General features: G+C 36.1%; 2 protein-coding genes across 2 annotated transcripts in view; one reads left to right on the plus strand and one right to left on the minus strand.

The window, feature by feature from the left end:
• The window catches only part of NDUFAF2 (NADH:ubiquinone oxidoreductase complex assembly factor 2), a 136,267-nt gene that overhangs the window by 2,915 nt on the left and 110,258 nt on the right, over positions 1-23,094 (plus strand). The window lies entirely within an intron of this gene.
• On the minus strand, positions 5,066-5,602 carry LOC113929191 (divergent paired-related homeobox-like). The gene has a single exon (XM_027605881.1). It carries the CDS (start codon positions 5,600-5,602, stop codon positions 5,066-5,068), a length of 537 nt encoding a protein of 178 aa, XP_027461682.1.

Raw genomic sequence — 23,094 nt, forward strand, 5'->3', positions numbered from 1 at the left:
CTTGAGTTTCTTTGAATTGAATGAATTGTTGATTTAACACCACCATTGAAGAGTATTTAAGAACTCTTTAGAGGAAATGACTTTTTCTTTTAATTCAGTCAATTAGTGTGGCGCCAGTCATTAAAGAACTACTATACTTTCCATATAGGATATTATTTAATGAGAGCAAAGATACTTACGCAATTTAAAATAAATCTCTGGAGTATTGTCCAGTCAGCTGAATTTAAGTTTAGGATTGATTGTTGAAATTTTAACTTTTTTTTTTGAGAAAAAAAAAACATTGGCATCTCAGGATGAAAAGATTGTGAAGATAGTGTTAGTTGGCATTTTAAATAAAAAGATGTTAACATATTATTATTGAAAGTTTGCTTGCTCTGTGGAAGATTGCTTAGTAAAAGATGCCCCAAATAAACTTTTGTCTAGAAATTTCCTTTGATATTGCACCCTTTTTATTTATACTATCTCTGAGTTTTTATACATCTGGTTCCATTTATCTCATGTTTCAAAATGAGTTCCCTTCCTAAGGTAAATTCTTGTATACTTAATTCTGACTAGAACGTCTTTGAACCTTGTTTTATTATTTTCATCTTTATCTTTTGCACATTTATTAAACATCTGCACCCAGTTAAAACTAGCAAGTTTATTACTGAAAGACTATTTTGAGTTGTTAATTTCCTAATGGACATTGTGAATGTCCAAATTTGGGAAGGAAGGTGAATATCGTGCATAATTTGCAAAAAACAAAGTTTGGAGTATTGTGTTTGGCTCTGGATACCACACTTTAGGAGAGATGACTGAAAATCTAGAGTGTTCAGACAGGAGTAGTTATGAAGATGAAAATTTCTCAAAATTGTATCTATGACTATTAGTTATGAATTTTGAGGAAATTTATCCTGTGAAGAGAAGATTTAGGAGCAGCTTCAGATATTTGGAAGATTGTTGTATAGAAAAGGATTAGGTTCATCTATGCAGCCCTTTAAATCAGAACTTAGATCAGAGGGGAGATGTTTACCTTTTTTGAAGAAATAACTTTCAGCCTATTAGAGTCATGCTAGAAAAGGAAGAGAGTGCCTTGTGTTTAATTGTAGCTGAGAGAATTTGGGGAGATAAGGAGCTGGACACATTTGATCAGCACCTTGAATGATAAATAAAATTTCAGAAAGAGTGGTTGAAGAGCATTCCCAGTCAGGGCTAGGAAGGGATAGGAAATACCACAGAAAGTAGAAGGTAGTCCCATGCTGGTAGGCTTCAGTGGAGAAGAGCTAGAGAAAGCTGTTTTAGTGAGGGGGTTGACAGGGTCAAATACTAAATGGCCTTGAATACTGTGAGTTTGAAGTTTGCACTTTATTCTCTAGCTGGTAGGTAGCCATTGAAAAGCTTGTGACATGATCAGAGCTCTTAAAGAAATGACCCGAAGCCCTGTAGAAGGTGAGCTAGAGGGGAGAGGGAGGAGCTGAAATACTATTTGGTGGGAGCATTGCTAGATTGACTGTGATTCTGGAAAGAGATCTTAGTAGACTCAAATGATGGGAATGGAAAGAAATGTTTTGTTTTTTTTTTCAAAGATTTTTTTTATTCACTTGAGACAGAGGGAGAGCATGAGCAGGGGAAGAGGGAGAGGGAAAAGCAGACTTCCCGCCGAGCAGGGAGCCCAAAGCGGGACTTGATCCCAGGACCCTGAGATCATGACCCAAGCTGAAGGCAGACGCTTAACCATCTGAGCCACCCAGGTGCCCGGAAAAGTTTTGATTTAGCAAAACTTTTGCACTTGATAATTACTTAGATTGGTGGAACGGGAAAGAAAAGATGAGAGGCCAAAGGTGATTTTGTTTCAATTCTGGAGAGCCTGTGGATTATGATGTACAGATTCATGCAAATAAAGGCTTAAGAGGGACAAATGCAAATAGAGAAGTAGGCTTTAGGGTGGGTTGGTAAAAGAGTAAGTGGAATTTGTTAGAATAGGACAGCTGTATAATCAGGCAGTTATATACTCAGATCTGCAGTTCCAAAGATGTTAGTGATTAAAATGCAGATTTGGAAGCCACCTTTATATAGGTGATCCCTAAAACTGTAGGGATATTTGAATTCACGTAGGGAGAGAGTAATCATAAGATGAGATTAAGAGGCAGATATATGGGAACACTGTCATTTCAGGGGCTTCCCATTCAAGGAGGAATATACCCACACTACCTGGCTGACATTCATGACCTTTGAGTCCATCCTGAAAGTGACGTTTGTCTATAATCTAATCTTTAGATCAATAATTTTGTAAGAAGCGTAGATATTTAATGCTGTTAGAACTGAAAGCTTACATGATTTTTACCAGGGACCTGAATCAGACAATTGTTATTTAATTGTAGTTATTTTAATTTTCAGCACCCAGAAAAAAATAAATTAAAACTTGATTGAACAAAGCTATTTAGAGGTTATATTTAGACTGTTACTTTTCGTGATACCGAGCTTCAGTTGATGTTCCCAAAACAGAATTGGTTGGGGGCAAGGCAGGGATAGCAACGGACAGTAGATAACAGTGATGCCTTCTTTCAGAATCCGGGATAGAAGATAGATTTATTTTTGGAATACATTTTTAAAAAAACTGTAAAAACCCTCATTAGGGCTTTTTTTGCATAGTGAATTGTTTACACTAGGCTATTAGCAGTGATTTTCAAATTGTCATATTTTAATAATTAGGAAATAAATCTATTCAACTTCAACATTTTAATAGAAAATGTTACATTCTAAAGGAATTTTTTTCATTTTGTTCTCAGTTTTTTAATGAAGCATTATTTGTACATTTATGAGAATTGTGAGCAAAGAAAAATTTGTGCTAAAGTTTTCATGAAAGCATTTACTGCCAGATAATATTTTGTATACTTTCTAATTTATATGGGTATATTTAGATTCACATGTATTTGGATTATCAGTGTGTCAAACACATTATTTATAATAACATTTCCTGAATTTTATATATTAAGCTTTTGGTTAAAAAAAAAAAGTCCTTTAAATACTGAGTGTTCAAACACTTTTGAGAAGCCAGTTCAGAAGAGGTATAGACCAAACTTTAAAAGTAATAATTTTAAATTGAGGTTTGTCGATCTAAAATTGAATTTTATTTAAAATTGAAGGGTATTTTGTATCAGTTCTATATGCTTCCTTTTTTTTAAAAGAATGTTATAGTAATTTGATTTAACCTTTTGTTCTAACCAGAGAATCACTTCTGTTTTATTTATTTATCCTTTTATTTAATTTTAACTATTGAGCTAAGAAATATTTCCAGACATAAAAAGTAGAGAAAATGAGGGGTGCCTGGGTGGGTCAGTTAACTGAGTGTGGAACTCTTGGTTTGGTTTTGGCTTAGGTCTGTGATCTCAGGGTCATGAGGTCCAGCCCTTTCTCAGACTCTGGGCTCAGTGGGGAGTCTTCTTGGGATTTTCTCCCTCTCCTTCCCTTTCTGCCCCTCCCCCTGTGCATATTCAGGCTCTCCTCTCTCTCAAATAAATAAATAAAATCTTTAAAAATAAAAGTAGGGGGCACCTGAGTGGCTCAGTCGGTTAAGTGTCTGCATTTGGCTCAGGTCATGATCCCAGGACCCTGGGATCAAGCCCTGCATCAGGCTCCTTACTCAGTAGGGAGCCTGCTTCTCCCTCTCCCTTGGCCTGCTGCTCCCCCTGCTTGTGCTCTTTCGCTCACATGTTCTCTCTCTCAAATCAGTAATTAAAATCTTAAAAAAAAAAAGTAGAGAAAATGATAAAACAAACCTCCATGTACCCATCATTTGCTTTCCCAGATAACAACTCATGGCTAAATTTTATTTTCTCCCTGGCTCTACTCATCTTTCCTCTTATTTTGAAGCAAATACTAAATATGATGTCAGTTTACTTGTAAACATCTTAGATTATGTCTCTGAAACACAAGGCTCCACTTTTTAAATATGACAGTAATCATCATCTCGTATAGAAATCAACAATTCCTTAACATCATCAAATATCCTTTTTGTCACATTTCCTTGATTGTCCCTGGTCTTGTTGATTGATTGATTTGTTGACTTATTTTTGCAATTTATATAAATTTAGCTCCAATCTCTATATTATAATTGCTAATATGTTTTTAAGTCTTGAAATTTGTAAGTTCTCTTTTTATGTTGATTCCCCCCCACCCCCTGCTTTCACACACAGACCCCTGCTTTTTTGGGAGTGGGTGTTGAAAGAAAGTAACTTTTCTTTTTAAATGATGGCATGAATACATTTATATTTGTTGTAGTAAGTGATTTATTTAGTCTTACTTTAGTCATCTTATTTTTTATGCTTTCTGTTGGTTATGTTTTCTTATTCCTGACTACCCTCCTTAGATGACTTTTGCAACATATCCCTTATTTTACTTGAAAGTGATTGTACCAAGGGATACCTATATTAATGCTGTATGCCTGTGGCTTCTCATAGGGCTCTGGTCAAATTTTTCTGGGAGAGCTATACTCATTACTCAGGATGCTTCACTTTTAGCTTCTGCAAATAGAAATCTTAAGAATGCCATATCAGGTCAGATTTTCTTTTTGACCTTTGATCTCAGACCTGCTGCTTTTTTTTTTTTTTTAGTCTCATTGTATATATTTATTGAGATATAATTTAAAAATTGTCTCCAGCTTTACTGAGATACAAGTGTAAGGTGTATGATGTGTTGATTTGATACATTTATATATTGCAAAATGGTTACTGCCGTGGCATTAGCTGACGCTTCCGTCCTGTCACGTGATTGTTTTATGTGTGTGTGTGTGTGTGTGTGTGTGTGTGGTGTATGTTATACAATATTACAGTTCTGTGTCTTTGGATGAATTTATACATGCAGGTTCCTGCCATCCGAATTACAACATGAAACATCCCCATCGCAATAGTTTATTGAGTGACTCTTGCCACTTAGTTCCACCCCACGGGCACTTGTGGGTCTTTTTTTCTTTTCACGGAGCCCGTTTCTGAAATGCCTCCATGTTGCGCAGATCTCGACTCTGTCTCTCGTCTGGAATCATTGTGAATCGTTACAGTAGGTGACCTTTTGTGTCTGGCTTTGCTCACTAAGTTCTTTGTGGAGTTGAAGAACCCAAAGAATTAGCAGTGAAGCTTGTGGAAAGAATTTGGGATTCCGTAATGGGACATAGGGAGTAGATATTAGGACCTCGGCAGCAGCTGAAATGGACTATTTTGTGGCCAAAAAAATGGTCTGGGAGAGCCTTAAAATTGGAGCATATGCTGAGTTGGAAGGAAGGAATGGGGTGATCTGTATAAACCAGGGAAGCAGGGTAGGCACCATCGGGGGCTCCTGGAGCGGCATCCGTGTATCTCTTGGAAGAGCTGGTCTTGACTTCCACCCCAGCTAATTGCTGTTGTTTGGCTTTCCTGACTTTTGCTCTGTGGTTCTTGAACCAAACCTGCAGTACGGTGGGATGTATCTCCAGTTTCGATGCCATTTCTTTCAGAAGGCTGGGAGCGGGGTGTGGGTTCTTGCTGAACAGGAATTCCAAATCTGCTAGTTGTTTCTCAGGGAACATGGTTCGTTTCCCTTGTGAATGTTTCTGATCCTTTCCTTTAGAAAGGTCCCCTGCGCCTGCCATCCCATCTAGCTGGGGGTCCCCATGCTCTGGTCCTGTGTCTTACTTTTTTTATTTTTAACCATTTTTTTTGCCCTGTGCTCTCAGGCCTGTTGCTCTAAGCTTGGGGTTTTCTCAGAATTTTTGGGGGGGAAAAAACTTACAGAGATTCTTCCAATGTGGCTTGTATGTCTGCTAGCTCATAAGCCGGTAAGCATTCCTAAATTTGCCTTCCAGCTCATCCTGTACCATTCATTAATTTCTCATGTAACAAATATTTAGTCAGCACTGCTGTATACAAAACATACCTGTTTTATGTATTTCAGGTCTGTTTGCCTCAGTTTCTGGTCTTTTGATGTAGCTTCATCCCCCACTTATATTTTGAAAGATAAACGAGGTAAACAATTAATGGCCATTTTATTATTATTTTTTAAAGATTTTATTTTTAAGTAATCTTTACACTCAACGTGGGACTCAAACCTACAACCCCAAGATCAAGAGTGGCACACTGCACCGACTAAGCCAGCCAGGTGCCCCAATCAATGGCTGTTTTAAACTGAAGTTTTTTCCTCCATTTTGTTCTCAATTTAGCATAGCCTTCAGTCATTTTAGTAATGGTCACATTAATGATAACTACCATTCATCAAGTGCTAACTCTAATTCATGTCTTTACAACACCCATATAACTACGGATTATTATCCTCTTTTTCAACATGAGGTGATTGTTTCATTTCTGAATACTTAAATAAGCTTCATGTATACATGTTTGGGTACAGAGTAGGTATTCACAAAACAGCCGTTCAATGAATTGAGATATTTATGGATCCAGAATTATAATAACAAAAACAAAGCAAAATTTTAAAAACCACAGGAAATGATGTTGTTTTATAAAATCTTAAAACAGGTGATTAAAGGATATATGCTTTTTATTTATGATGAATGGCCAAATTATTCTTCACGGTCTAAAATGCCCTCATTAGAAATAAGCGTATCTTTTCCATAACTTTTCTAATGTGGTTCCAGTTGGACTTAGCTTAGTCCGTGATCTTCCAAACTTAGTTTTATTACTAGCCTCAAACTTCTGTTAAGATACCCAGTCTTATTTTTTTCCCTTAAGGGTGAATATATCATCATCTGATAATCCAAAACCTGCATCATCTAGTGTTAAATATAATTACAGAGTTGCTTTGTTTTTGATGATGTTGCCTCAACCTGTTTGTATTTAGTATTTAAATATACTAAAAACTATAATGAATTAGTACTTGGTTAAGATGTTGTTATTAAGAACCAGACAAATCACATGGTCAGAATTATTAAATAAGGTGTGTCTTGATTTTGAAGGTAATCGGAAGATCATGGTACAACTCTTTAAGGTAGGTAGTCTAACATTTGGGAAATAACGAAAACATTTCAAGTTTTTCCAGCAGGTGGCAGGATTGTTTAAAATATTTGTAGGGTGCCAGTTTATTAAACATTTTTTCTTTGAGCTGATTTGAATGAAGCATCTTTTCTCTAAAATAATTGGATTTAGGGGCACCTGGATGGCTCATTGGGTTAAGCGTCTGACTCTTGGTTTCAGCTCAAGTCATGATCTCCGGGTCCTGGGAAAGAGCCCTGTGTGGCTCTGTGCTCAGTGGGGAGTATTCTCCCTCTCTTGCTTCTCCCCCATTCCTCCATAAATAAATAAGTAAATCTTAAAAATAAATAAAATAAAATAATTGGATTTATATTTTTTCCTCTAAATAAACCCTGCACTGCTGCTTTATAAACTGCTAACTCTTAAGGATTTTAAAATGACACTGAATTTTTCCTAGTCAGTAATGAACAACGATATAAATGGCAATTATGTTTTGAAGAATTGACCAAAAATTTAAAAAATCATACATATAATTTTTAGAATAGGAAGTGATATTCTGTCTTAAGTTGTCAGAGATCACAATGTAATCATTACCAGGGACATCATCAAATTGATAGAATACCCTAAAATGTTTTATATTAGCTAAATTAAGTTTTTTGTTTAGGGATATCTAGAAGAAATTGAACTTACTTTAAAATACCTTGTCGAATATAAAGTAACAATTATAAACTTTATATAGGTTGTCTCAGGGTGATCTGAAGGTTGGATTTTTAATTTTCTGATCTTCATTTTATTTTATTTTTTTAAAGGTTTTACTTATTTATTTATTTGCCAGAGAGAGGGAGAGTACACACAGGGGGAGCGGCAGACAGAGTGAAAGGCAGGCTCCCCGCTGAGCAAGGAGCCCGACGTGGGACTCGATCCCAGGCCCTGAGATTATGACCAGAGCTGAAGGCAGACGCTTAACCATCTGAGCCACCCAGGCGCCCTCTCATCTTCATTTTAATATTTCACTCCTTAATTGTGTTTTCTTCTGAGATTATTTCAGTTGCTTACTGAAATCCCTACTTTTGCTTGTGTCTGCATTCCATGTACTTGAGCACTGAATTGTATTTTGGTGAACAGAGAATACCAAAGTTTTCCCTGTAGTCCTTGATTGCATTCCTGCCCCATACCAGTAGAACCACATCTGTGTCATACTTTGATCTATAAGAAGAACAGAATGAAATGTCACAGTCCTACGTGTTAGTCCTTTATACTGGCTTTAAAATGAACGTAAGCATCCTTAATCTTGAATTCTGTCTTTCCCTGCCAGGGAAATACAGGATTTTTGTTTGTTTGTTTTTTAGCCAAAACAGAAACTAATAGTGGAAGAGTGACCAGACTATATTATATCTGTTTCTAAGTGAGGCTGAAAATATGTAATAGAAAAGAATCATTTGTCCTCTTTTGCTTTGAAGATTTTATAATTGCTTTACATTAAGAATAGTAATGGCAATAATGATAATTGGTATTAAATACTGTGGATTAGGCACTATTCCTAGCACTTGTCATGATTCGCTGTACTTGTGGAAGAATTATAACAAATAAGGAAAATAACATATCCTTTGTTGATTTGTCAGCGTTAGTGATGAGAACTCCATTTGTATTAACATATTTGTGCAAAAGCCAGTTTCTCTGTGTCAGTTTAAATCAGATGGAACTGTTAACTTTTCTTACTTAGGCCTGTCCCTTTACAGAGTACTACTTTGTTCAGCAATTCATTTCAGCTGCTATTTTAAAATTTTCTAAGTGTTTCTCTGCAAGAATTACAAAATTGAGTTAACATGCTTGCTTTTGAGAGTTGACAATGGGATTGAATAGACAATTCTCTTCAGAATCATAGTACAGACTTCATTATATCATTGTTAGAATAAATTTCCATTTTAAACAATGACTTAGAAATATATATAATTTTTTTAAAATTAGTTTTGTCATTTTAACACAGAAGCAGCTCTTTCTTTCATCTTTATTGCCTTTGCTGTGACTGGTGCTTCCATCTTGTGGTCCAATTGACAAATTGCACCCTTTGCAGCAATCTAATTAAAACTTTCTCTCCCCACCCCCCCCAGCTGAGTATATCATTTAAAGTTACTTATTTTCTGCGCTTTGTTTATTAAAAGCATAAAAGCATAACTCTTTTTTTTCGAGGTTTTATTTAAATTCCAGTTAGTTAACAGATAATGTAATACTGGTTTCAGGAGTAGAATTTAGTGATTGATCACTTACAGATAAAACACAGTGCTCCTTGTAACAAATGCCCTCCATAACACCCATCACCCATTTAGCCCATCCCCTCACTCACCTCCCCTCCAGCAACCCTCAGTTCGTTCTCTATAGTTAGGAGTCTCTTATGGTTTGTCTCCCTGTCTGTTTTTATCTTATTTTTCCTTTCCTTCCCCTGCGTTTATTTGTTTTGTTTCTTAAATTCCGCATATGAGTGAGATCATATGGTATTTGTCTTTCTCTCATGGACTGACTTCACTTAGCATAATGCTCTCTAGCTCCATGCATATCGTAGCAAATGGCAAATGGCAAGCTTTCGTTCTTTTTTATGGTTCAGTAACATTCCATTGTGTGTGTGTGTGTGTGTGTGTGTGTGTGTGTGTGTGTGTGTGTATGTGTATGTACATACCACATCTTCTTTATCCATTCATCAGTAGATGGACATTTGGGCTCTTTCCATAATTTGGCTATTGTTGATAATGCTGCTATAGACATCAGGGTGCATGTATCCCTTCAAATTAGTGTTTTTGTATCCTTTGGCTAAATATGTAGTAGTGCAATTGCTGGATTGTAAGGTAGTTCTATTTTTAACTTCTTGATGAACCTCTATACTGCTGCACCAGCTTGCAGTCCCACCAACAGTGTAAGAGGGTTCCCCTTTCTCTGCATCCTCACTAACATCTGTTGTTTCCTGTGTTGTTAATTTTAGCCATTCTGACAGATGTGAGGTAGTATCTCATTGTACTTTCGATTTGTATTTCCCCAATGGGGAGTGATGTTGAGCAACATTTCATGTGTGTTAGCCATCTGGATGTCTTCTTTGGAAAATGTTTATTCATCTCTTCTACCCATTTTTTAACTGGATTATTTGGGTTTTTATTTTTTATTTTTTAAAGATTTTATTTATTTATTTGATAGAGAGGGAACACAAGCAGGGGGAGTGGGAGAGGGAGAAGCAGGCTTCCTGTGGAGCAGGGAGCCCAATGCGGCGCTCAATCTGAGGTCATGGGATCATGACCTGAGCCAAAGGCAGACGCTTAAAGACTGAGCCACCCAGGCGCCCCTTATTTGGGTTTTTAGGTGTTGAGTTTGCTAAGTGCTTTATAGATTTTTGGGTATAAACCCTTTATCAGATATGCCGTTTGCAAATATTTTCTCCCATTCCAAAGGTTGCCTTTTAGTTTGTTTTTTTTTTAAGATTTTATTTATTTATTTGACAGAGACAGAGATAGCAAGAACAGGAACACAAGCAGCGGGAGTCGGAGAGGGAGAGCAGGCTTCCCTCCAAGGAGGGAGCCCGATGTGGGACTCGATCCCAGGACACCCTGGGATCATGACCTGAGCCGAAGGCAGACGCTTAATGACTGAGCCACCCAGGCGCCCTGCCTTTTAGTTTTGTTGATTGTTTCCTTTGCTATGCAGAAGCTTCTTAACTTGATGCAGTTCCAATAGTTCATTTTTGCTTTTGTTTCCTTTGCTTCTGGAGACGTATCCAGTAAGAAGTTGCTACAGCCAATGTCAAAGAGGTTGCTGTCTGTGTTCTCCTGTAGGATTTTGGTGGCTTCCTCTCTCACATTTAGGTCTTTCATCCATTTTGAGTTTATTTTTGTGTATGCTTTACGAAAGGAGTCCAGTTTCATTCTTTTGCATGTTGCTGTCCAGTTTTTCCAACACCATTTGTTAAAGAGACTGTCTTTTCTCCATTGGATATTCTTTCCTGCTTTGTCAAAGATTAGTTGACCATAGAGTTGTGGGTTCATTTCTGGGTTTTCTAATCTGTTCCATTGATCTATATGTCTATTTTTCTGCCAGTACCATACTGTCTTGATCACTACCACTTTGTAATATAACTTGAAGTCAGGAATCATAATGCCTCCTTTGCTTTGCTTTCCTTTTTCAAGATTGCTTTGGCTAGTCAGGGTCTTTTGTGGTTCCGTACAAATTTTAGGATTTGTTTGTTCTAGCTCTGAAAAATGCTGGTGTTATTTTGATAGGGATTGCATTAAATGTATAAATTGCTTTGGGTGGTATAGACATTCTAACAATATTTGTTCTTCTAATCCATGAGCATGGAATGTTTTCCCATTTCTTTGTGTCATCTTCAGTTTCTTTCGTAAATGTTTTATGTTTTTCAGGTACAGATATTTTACCTCTTTGGTTAGACTTATTTCTAGGTATCATACTGGTTTTGGTGCAGTTGTAAATGGAACTGATTCCTGATCTCTTGTTCTGCTGCTTCATTATTGGTTTATAGAAATGCCACAGATTTATGTATGTTGATTTTGTATCCTGCAACCTTACTAAATTCATATATTAGTTCTAACAATTTTTTGGTGGAGTCTTTTGGGTTTTCTACATAGAGTATCATGTTTGTGAAGAGTGAAAGTTTGACTTCTTCCTTGCTGATTTGGATGCATTTTATTTCTTTATGCTTTCTGATTACTGAGGGTAGGACTTCCAGTACAATATTAATAGTGGTGAGAGTGGACATCCCTGTCTTTTTCCTGACCATGGTGGAAAAGCCCTTAGTTTTTCCTCATTGAAGATGATATTAACTGTGGGTTTTTCATATATGGCCTTTATGATGTTGAGGTATGTTCCCTCTATCCCTACTTTGTTGAGGGTTTTTATCATGAATTGATGTTGTACTTTGTCAAATGCTTTTTCTTCATCTATTGGGAGGATCATATGGTTCTTATCCTTCTTTTGTTAATGTGGTATATGACGTTGATTGATTTGCAAATATTGAATCACCTTTGCAACCCGGGAATAAATCCTCTTGATCATGGTGAATGATTCTTTTAATATACTGTTGGATTTGATTTGCTAGTATTTTGTTGAGAATTTTTGCATCCATGTTCCCCTGGGTTATTGCCTTGTAGTTCTCTTTTTTAGTGAATTCTTTGGTTTTGGAATCAGGGTAACGCTTGCCTCATAGGATGAGTTTAGATGGTTTCCTTCCATTTATATTTTTTGGAATAGTTTGAGAAGACTAGGTATTAACTCTTCTTTAAATGTTTGGTAGAATTCCCCTGTGAAGTCAGCTGGCCCTGGACTTTGGGATTATTGATTCGGTTTCTTTGCTGGGTATTGGTGTTCAAGTTTTCTATTTCTTCCTGTTTCAGTTTTGGTAGTTTATATGTTTCTAGAAATTTATCCATTTTCTTCCAGATTGTCCAATTTGTTAGTATATAATTTTTCATAGTATTCTTTTATAATTGTTTGTATTTCTGTGGTGTTCGTTGTTATTTTCCCCCTCTCATTTGTAATTTTATTTTTATGGATCCTTTCTCTTTTCTTTTTGATTAATCTGGCTAGGGATTTATCACTTGTATTAATTTTTTCCAAGAACCAGCTTCTGGTTTCATTGATCTGTTCTACTATTTTTTTAGTTTCTGTATCATTTATTTCTGCTCTGATCTTTATCACTTCCCTTCTTCTGCTGGCTTTAGGCTTTGTTCTAATTTTTCTAGCCCCTTTAGGTGTAAAGTTGGGTTGTTTATTTGAGATATTTTTTGCTTCTTGAGGTAGGCCTATATTGCTATATCCTTCCCTCTTAGGACTGCTTTTGCTGCATCCCAAAGGTTTTGGACCATCATGTTTTCATTTTCATTTGTTTCCATGTATTTTTTTATTTCTTCTTTAATTTTCTGGTTGACCCATTCATTCTGTAGTAGCATGTTCTTTAACCTCCATGTATTTGTGCTCTTCCCAAATTTTTTCTTGTTGTTGACTACAATTTTCATAGCTTTGTGGTCAGAAAATATGCATGCTGTGATCTCAGTCTTTTTGTACTTGCTGAGGCCTGATTTGTGACCTAGTATGTGATCTCTTCTGGAGAATGTCCCTAGTATGTGATCTGTTCTGGAGAATGCACTTAAAAAGAATGGATTGTGCTGCTTTAGGATGAAATGTTTTCTTTTTTTTTTTTTTAAGATTTTATTTATTTATTTGACAGAGAGAGACACAGTGAGAGAGGGAACACAAGCAGGGAGAGTGGGAGAGGGAGAAGCAGGCTTCCCACTGAGCAGGGAGCCTGTGGGACCCGATCCCAGGACTCTGGGACACTTAATGACTGAGCCACCCAGGCACCCCAAGAAAAGTATTCTTTTTGCAAAATTTGAGGTCTTAATCAAATTTTCTAAGGATTTTTTTAATCTTTGATTAATATTCATTATCTTTTGAATCACCTTTCATGTTTTAGTCTTTATTAGTCTATCTCAGATACCTCAATTAGAAATTAATTTTTTTGTGATTTTACATTACTTTCATAGACTTCATGAAGCTATCTGTTTCAAGATTTGCAATTTCACTTTGCATTCAACTAATGCTGTATTTGTAAACATTGGAAAATTAGAGAAATTGATATGTAAGTAAAGAGGTTGCCTTGGAGAGTGAGTACAAATTAAAATACTGAGTAGATATTTAAAAGTGAACCAATATTATAAGCTTATTTTGTTTGTATTTTTATTTATGTTGAAGCTATTGCTTTCCTACATATACAAGAAACTGTAGTTACTCTATTAATAAATATATAATAAGTGAGGAAATCTGGGACTTAAATACTTGCAATTTGCTTTCCACTCACTGGCAAGATTTTTGAAAATATAGTCAATGTACTTATTGTAAGTCTAATCTAGAATTCACTGTTCTCTAAGTATTTAACTTTGTGCCCCGCACTGTGTTATAGGTGATCACTTTTGTAGCATTTCCCTGACTGTGTTCTTCTGGACAGTGTCAGGTGTTTAGGAAAGTGAGTTTATCCATTAGACTAACAGTTATTGAATATCTACTATGTGGCAGGCACAGTTCTAGGCATTAGAGATGTATCAATAAATAGAATACTAAAAAATTCCATGCCCTTAATTGAGCAGAGAGCCCTTCATGGTGCACGATCCCAGGACCCCAAGATCATGACCCAAGCCAAAGGCAGACGCTTAACCAACTGAGCCACCCAGGCGTCCCATGAGAAGGTAACATATTGAACAAAGACTTGATTGGAGGGGGTGAGGAAGGTAGCCAAGTGGCTTTCTGCAGCAGGAGCACATGGTCAGACGGAGTAACAGTGCAGATTAGCTTTTTACTCTGAATGAAGCGGGTGGGGCGTTATCCTCAGCACTTACATTGGTACCTAACATAAACTAGATTCCTCATGTATCTAGTGTCTGTTAAATTGAAGGAAGTAGGCTCCACAGGGGTAGACTTTGGCTTACCTTATCTCATTACTTTCTTGTACTGCTTTTGCTGCTTCTCTCTCTTAAGCAGCAGCAGGATAAAGAGAAATGTAGTCCCTTTGAGAATATAAAAGCCCTCGAGATGGTTTCACTTTAAATCCAAAAGATTTCCTTGTCATTTTACCTCTAAAATTTGATTTTCTTTTTTTAAGATCTTATTTCTGAGGCCTCCCTTTTGGCATCTGAAATGAACCTACATTTAGTGACTGTTCCCGGCAATGTCTCTTTTTTTTTCTTTTCGTTTCTGTTTTTTTAGGAATCAGATATATTGTTCTAAGCCTGTGTGCTGTATCGAGGGAGGCAGATGGTTTAAGAGGAGGAGAAATGGACAGTGCATCAAAACTAGGACCTCTTTCTGCCCCTTTCATCCTTCTTTTTAATAGTTATTTAACATTATCTATGTGCTAGCTGTGTGTTTTTTAAATTAATAGACTTTATTTTTTAGAAATAACATTTTCACAAATTACTGAATAAAATATTTCAGGTAGTTTAGTTAATGATCAAGATCACAATAAATAAAATTGTATAATTTAATCAAATACAAGCATTTTTAAAATTGTAAATACTTTACCTGACATAGTAGAGTTTAGCATATACTGTCACTGAAGGTCAGAAGTAAAATTATGAGCCATTGAGAAGATATTCAGTGTAGAAATGGGGGTATTTAAATTTTATGTACACTTTTTTTTAACTTTTAAAAAATAACCAAGTTTTACCAAAGCTGAAATACATGCAAAACAATTTAAATCTATAGTAAAACTTACACAGATGCAGATGTGCTTATATTAAGCAGACTTTCTCAGGTTGTTGTAGTTTGTTAATTACGTGAATTATGGAATAATACTATTCAAATGATATTTAGGTAGGCATTTATCTCACATGTATTTTCTGTATTTCCCAAAGTACCCTTGCCCTCACGACTAATTTTGACCACTCAACAATCTGTACAAAAGAGCAGTTGCTGGTAAAATAGCATACTCATCTATAAACCCATTTCTATTGGAGACACCTTATATTTTTCCTTCATGACTCTTTCATAGGTGTTTTTCCCCCACTGAATCTTAGATTCACTTAAGTTTTCCACTTGAAAGCATTGACTTTGCATTTGTAGTTTTCTAAAGAGCAACTTTAAAAACAAAATCTAGCATTAAAATGAATAAAGTAGGGGCGCCTGGGTGGCTCAGTCGTTAAGCGTCTGCCTTTGGCTCAGGTCATGATCCCAGGGTACTGGGATCGAGCACCGCATTGGGCTCCCTGCTCGGCGGGAAGCCTGCTTCTCCCTCTCCCACTCCCCCTGTTTGTGTTCCCTCTCTCGCTGTGTCTCTCTCTGTCAAATAAATAAATAAAATCTTAAAAAAAAAAGTAAAAATAATCTAGCATAATTTATGTTAAAAAGTATTTTTAAGTTAAGTAATTCCTGGATTTTCTTTCATTTCTTTGTTAAACACTGAAAGTTACTCTGGTAGAAAATTGGAGTTAAAATGTTTTTATTCTGATTTTATTATATTATCAAAAACCACATGAGCAGCTTGAATAAGAAAGATGAAGAAATCATTAAGTCATTTAAATTTTTGTGTGTATGTGTGTCTAACTTTAAGACACAGTTATTTCCTTCCAGATATGAATTGTAAAGGGAGGGCCTTTTGAATGGCTACTTTTATTCATTTATGGATGAAGCAACTGGAGTCTGAAATAGATTGTTACTGGCCCACAGCTCCTAAGACCTCAAGCTGTATTTTTCCAATGTAGTTTAACAAAAATGATCTTTAAAACTGATTTTATAGTATACTAACTTTTTATTAGTATGTACCACACAATAAATACTTTAGTCTCTATACCAATTAAACTTTCTTTAGTGCCATCATGTATATATTTATAATACATATTTATATGTGAAATATAAATACATATAAGTTTATATTGTATATACACATGTGCACACACTCTACATATTTATAGCTTTTTACCTGTCTTTCTTTTGAAAATAATCTTCTATTTATCAGAACCAAATCAAGCTTTATAGCTAGTTCATGAAACCATGAAAGCAGCAAAGTTTTATGATGGAAGCTTTGACACATACCAACAGTAGTAGCCCAGTACTGTGTGGCACATGTTGATCAGCACAAAGGATTTGTGATTGCAGTATAGTTTCCAATCAGTCTCTTTTGAAACTCATCAAAAATTGTGTATGGCCCTGTTGTGCAGTATTTCTATAACCATGTATGACTTCACTAAAATGTTTCATTTAGGCAGGAGAGCCAAATGAGGAAAATAACTGAAACATTGGAAATACTGTAAAAACAATTGGTTAAACTGTGAGAAAGGAAAATGGGTCAAAGCCAGGGTCGGATTTTTGTCAGCTATATAACCACTTGTCTAGTTCAAATTCTGTATGATGAAAAGGCTGTCCACACTGGTATTAAAAAACTTAATTGAACTCTATTTGGCTAACTTACTTTTGATTCATAAGCTTGATGATAAATCTTGATAACCTGTTGATATGACATTAGAGTTTAATTAGAAAATAAAAGCATTAAGCACAATTATTTAAACTAGTAAGGTTTTCTTTTTCTTTTTTTGAATTATTTTAATGGGTACCGTTTTATACCCATTAGTGAATAAAATCTTTTCAGGATCTCCTTTTCCATTCTAACCTTTATTGTGCTTGGATTTCTTCCTCCTTATATTTTTTAATTGCATGCTTGTGCGAGAACAAAATTTTGAAAATGTCTAAAATAGCAGCCTCTAAATTAGGTATATATATCTTGGAAAAAGGTTTATTTTCTGGCCACCTGCCAAGTGTCCTGCTAAATTATTGGCAACCAAGTACTTAATGTGACTTTTAGTCAATAAATGGCACCCATCTGTATCTTTTCTTTTTTGGGGAATATAAAATAGTCAAATTTTTTAACTGTAAGAGTCTCAGAAATGAGTCTGGGTCAGGTTCGGAGCCAGCAGAATTAAATGTGTAGCTACTGCTTAATTTGTCAAAAAGATATTCAGGAACATTTTGGGTGACTATAAACTTGAATGAATGAGCAAATACACTAACACGTCTAAAGCTTTAATTTTAATATTAGGGCAATTGTAATCATTAACATTTAACCATGTCCTTTAAGAAACTGACAGTGAAGGAACAAAAAAATGATCATTTTTTAAAATTTCTAGTATGGGGGTGCCTGGGTGGCTCAGTTGGTTAAGCGACTGCCTTCGGCTCAGGTCATGATCCTGGAGTCCCAGGATCAAGTCCCTCATCAGGCTCCCTGCTCAGCAGGGAGCCTGCTTCTCCCTCTGACCCTCCCCCCTCTCATGTGCTCTCTCTCTCTCATTCTCTCTCTCAAATAAAAAAAATAAATAAAATCTTAAAAATAAATAAATAAATAAAATTTCTAGTATGTATCATTTTGGAGAATTATTCTTATATGATGTTTGTTTTCTGAGAATAATGAAATAAGACATGTGAAACCTCCTAATTGTTTTAGCAATAAGAAATCGTTGCTGTTTTGGAACTTTTAGTAGCTTGGTGACCTTTAAAAAAAATGTTCCTTTTGTTTAATGAATATGTGGAATAGACTTATAAAATTTTATTTTCTCTCAATATGCTGAAAAGTACATTTTTGTCCTATGAATAGACCTGAATGTTGGAAATCAGAGACTTCACAAAGGCTTTTGCTCTTCATGAGTAAACCATAAAAATGTAGCAGAGGTTTGAGTCATGTGCTCCCTCCAAGGTAAAGGATCCTGTGACCCAAACCTAATCTCTGTGATCTTCCTTTCTCTCTGCAAAGATCCCATTTTTCTCTCTTTCTAGTAGTATTCCACATAACAGGTTATACCCTTCTCTAGCTTCCTTCCCATAGCATGACCTAACAAACCTTCATAAGTTCCTGATTTACTCTTTTGGCTAGATAATTTATTGTTAAGATGAGATTTTTCAGTAGTGTATTCAGAGATTTATGATTTAAAATTTAAGTATTTGAGTACACTGTATCACCTTATGTTTTCAGTATACCATGAAGTACAAAGCATGGCAGAAAAAGTGGGATTGGTGGCTTTAAGGCTACATGTTCTTAATGTAGATTCTATGAATTTAAAACACTAGGGGCTTTATCTCAGTATCCTGAGATCATGACCTGAGCTGAAATCAAGAGGGGGTCACTCAACCGAGCCACACAAGCATCCCTGATTCTACTTTTATGAAATATCTAGAATAGGCAAATTGAGAGACAGCCGATCAGAAGTTCCCAGGGGCTAGGAGAGAAGGGGAATGGGGAGTTATTGCTTAATAGTTACGGAGTTTCTCTTTGGTGTGATGGAAGGATTTGGAAACAGATAGTGATGAGAGTTGCACAACGGTATGAATGTAATTAATGCCTCTGAATTGCACTCTTAAAATGATTAAAATGACGCATTGAATCACAGACCTGTACCTCTGAAACAAATAATACATTATATGTTAAAAAAAAAAAAAAAGAAAGCAGGAAGGGAAAAACGAAGGGGGGGAAATCGGAGGGGGAGATGAACCATGAGAGACTATGGACTCAGAAACAAACTGAGGGTTCTAGAGGAGAGGGGGGTGGGGGATGGGTTAGCCTGGTGATGGGTATTAAAGAGGGCATGTACTGGATGGAGCACTGGGTGTTATATGCAAACAATGAATCATGGAACACTATATCAAAAACTAATGTAATGTATGGTGATTAATATAACGTAATAAAATAAAAAAAGAAGTGCAAAAAATGATATATTTTATGTTATCTTTATTTTATCATAATAAAAAATTTTTAAGCCCCCTCCAAAAAAAACCCACACACTAGGGACACCTGGGTGGCTTAGTTGGTTCAGCATTGGATTTCAGTTCAGGTCATAATTGCAGGGTTCTGGGAGGGAGCCCGCATTGTTCTCTGTGCTCAGCGGGGAGTCTGCTGCTCCCTCTTCCTCTGCCCCTCCCTCTGCTTCTGCTCTCTTTCTCTCAATTAAATAAATAAAATCTTAAAAGAAAAAAAATTTTTAAATAAAAAATAAAATGGTAGTAGGTGGATCAAAGTTGAGTGGAAATAATGGCTTGTTACCACAGATGGGTAAGAAATAGAGGATCTCAAAAATATTTTCCACATGGCAGTCTGTGTGGACCCCAGTACATATTAATGTAGGCTGATAAGACAATCTTTTAAAATACAAGCGTCCCTTTGAAGGAGTAAAGCTATTGTGAATTGTCACTTTAGAATGCTTTAACCATTAAGGATAACAGTATCAAAGTGCAGTTAAGATTGAGTTGATTTAGAAGGTTAAGGGCAGAGGAGAGCTTCCTCTCTTGCTTGTGAGGCTTACCTCTATGAGGGGGAAGACTTGTGACGTACAGAAGGAATGAAGAGCCATAAAATTAAGGAGGCATTTGGGAAAAGGAAGGAGGATGTTCAGTTTTCAGTTTTGGTGAGAGTGCTGGTGGTGTCATCCTGACAATCCCCTTTCTCTTCGACAAATACAATCTTCTGTATGTCCTTACAGGGTCTCAGGCCCCATCCTGGACCTACTATTTCAGAATCTCCATTTTCACAAGATGCACAGGTGATTCACCTGCACATTAAAGTTTGGGAATCACTGCTCCAAGCGACTGATCTGTGGGTTAAGCAGGCGTGGTTAGTTTAGATAGCAGCCCTCCCACTTTCCACATGGCCCTCCTCCTCCTCCCATCTCTCCCTTGCTCCCTTCATTCCTTTAATTTGATCTTCCCAGCTACTCTGGACTTTTTTTCAGCTTAGTGTTATATGCCATTGGTACTTCCCTTTTGAGACATGAAGAAAAAGAAGAGAGGAAGGTAGTATGCTAAGTAGTATACCACTAAAAAGAGGTTGGTGAAATAAGTCAGATTTTCCCCTTACATGACCCTCATCATCTACCTTATGATTTATTAGATGGCAAAAGATTGTCTTATATACACCCTTCAGTTAGCTATTCCCTGTAACCCAAGAGAGCCTCTCATGTAAGGAAGTGAGATTATTATATCTTGGGACACTCTGGGGCAGAGCTTTTGCCTGATACTATTCTCATAGTACCTAATAGAAGGGCTGAAAGCTTTCCGCCAGATGACTAATTCTTCTGCTGTTAAGTGTTCTGCTTCTCTGGCTGATATGAGGAAAGAAGCAGACGTCTGATATGAGTAAATTTCAAGCAGCATCTAATTCTAATGGCATTTTGGGCACCAAAGAGGCTGCCCCCTCCCTCTTAAAAGTAAAAATGATGGATATTTTCATGATCATACCACACTTTTAAAATTTATGACCCTTGCCTACCTTTCAATGTCACTGTACTATGAATTGTAAATAAATCCATTAATGGTGTTCATTGTTGAGAACAGTGGACTTGGTAGATGAAGGCTAGCTAGGTTTTATTTCAGCTTCTAAAAGATTATTGAGAGTAAACTAAAGCAAGGAAAAGAATAATTTCCTATTTTTGTTGTAATATGGGGATAAAAAATAATTCCTAAGACTTTTCTTTTTAAAACTATATTGAAAATGAATCTCACAAGTAGCTTCAAAAAAAGTCTTTGTAACTAACATAAAATGGTATTCTCCCCTTTCCCTTCTTTCATCTGTCCATTTTCATGCACTATTTCCCAAATTAATAAATCAGAGAACATGAGTGTCATTTGCAGCAAACACCAAGTGTTCAAACAATTTCTTCTTTTAAAAAAGATTTTATTTATTTATTTATTTGAGAGAGAGAGCAGGGGGAGGAGCAGAGAGAGAGAGGGACAAGCCGACTCCACACTGAATGCAGAGCCCGATGCAGGGCTCCATCCCATGACCCTGAGATCATGACCTGAGTCAAAATCAAGAGTTGGCACTTAACCGAAGAGCCACCCAGGCACCCCCCTACAATTTCCGATGAAATTTTGGCAGTCTTTACATCTGTGAGGTTACTAGTAATGATTGTAGATGCTTATGTGGATGTGGTAAACTGGCTTCTTGGTCACTTGGCCAGTTTATTAGGTATTGCTAACAAGTAACACAGATCTCCTAGTAGTAGAAGGCTGTGCCTTCTTCTTGTCACTTTTTTCTTCTTTTATCACCCTTCTGCTCCCAGTGGTGATGTGGTTGCTATTGAGAAAGCATGTCACCAGTCTAGTGGGAAACATTAGATCAAACTAAAAATCTTAGAGTAGTGTTTCTTACCCAAACTCTTTTGTATTCATGCTTTCAGCACTTAGAAAAATATATAGTTTAAATGGATAACTGCAGACCAATGGAACAGAAATGGGAGTTCAGAAATAAACTCATACATCCATTGGCTAGTTGGTTTACAGCAAGGGTGCTAAAATGATTCAGTGGGAGAAATAAGAGTCTTTTCAACAAAGGATCCTGAGACAATTAGCTGTCCACATGCAAAAAAAATGCGGTTGGACTCCCACCTCACACCACATACAAAAATTAACTCAAAAAGGATCAGCCATCTACATATAGGAGCTAAAACTATGAAATTCCTAGGAGAAAACATAAAGATAAAACATCATGATGTTGGATTTGGCAGTGGATTCTTAGATCTGACAGCAAAAGCACAGTTAACAAAAGGAAAAAAGATAGATAAATTGGACTTCATCAAAATTATAAACTTTGTTTATCAAGAGATAATATCAAAGTGAGAAGTCAACCTACAAAATGGGAGAAAATATTTGCAAGTTACATATCTAATAAGGGTCTAGTATCCTAAACAGACAACAAAAACATAATAACTGAATTTTAAAATGGACAAAGGATTTGAGTAGACATTCCTCCGGAGAAGATATACAAATGACTAACAAGCACATGAATGGATGCCTAACATCATTAGTCATTGGAGAAGTGCAAATCAAAACAATGAGTTACCACTTCACACCCACTAGGATGGCAATAATCAAAAAAAATGAAAAAGTGATGGCAAAGATACAGAGAATTAGAACCTTCCTACATTGCTGGTAGAATGTAAAAGGGTGCAGCTGCTCTGGAAAAGAGTTTAGTGGTTCCTCAAAAAGCTAAACATAAAATTACCATATGAACCAGCAATTCTATTCCTAAAGTATATATCCAAGTACTCAAACAAATACTTGTAATGAATGTTAATAGCACAATTCACAGTAACTAAAAGGTGAAAACAACCCAAATGTTCATCAGCAGATGAATGGAAAAACAAACTGTTGTATATTCACACAACGAAATATTACTCAGCTGTAAAAAGGGATGAAGTCCTGATAGTTCCTACAACATGGATGAACCTGTGAACGTATTAATATTATCCTATATTAAAGAAGTCAGACATGAAAGGTCACATATTGTATGATTCTGTTTATATGAAATAACCAGAATAGGTAAATCCATTGAAAGAAGATTGCTGGGGCTAGGGAGAAGGGAGAACAGCAAGTGAGTAATGGTAATGGAGTTTTTCTTTGGGGTGATGAAGTATTTTGAAAGTAGATAGAGGGGGTGGTTGCATAACATTTCAAATGTGCTAAATATTGAATTGTGCACTTTAAAGTTTTATCTTATGTGAATTTCACCTCTATTTTAAAAAAAATAATGACACTAGTACACAGAGATAATTCTATCAACACCAGCATCTTCATATACGGTCCAATTTGGGAAATATTTCCTGTGGAGTCAGAGTTCTTTATTCTGAAACTATTT

Source organism: Zalophus californianus, chromosome 5 (genome assembly GCF_009762305.2).
Source record: "Zalophus californianus isolate mZalCal1 chromosome 5, mZalCal1.pri.v2, whole genome shotgun sequence".
NCBI lineage: Eukaryota > Metazoa > Chordata > Mammalia > Carnivora > Otariidae > Zalophus > Zalophus californianus.

Coding starts and splice junctions, on each gene's coding strand:
- LOC113929191 (XM_027605881.1), bottom strand. CDS start 5,602: ATGGCAGGCGCAGGGGACCTTTCTAAAGGAAAGGATCAGAAACATTCA.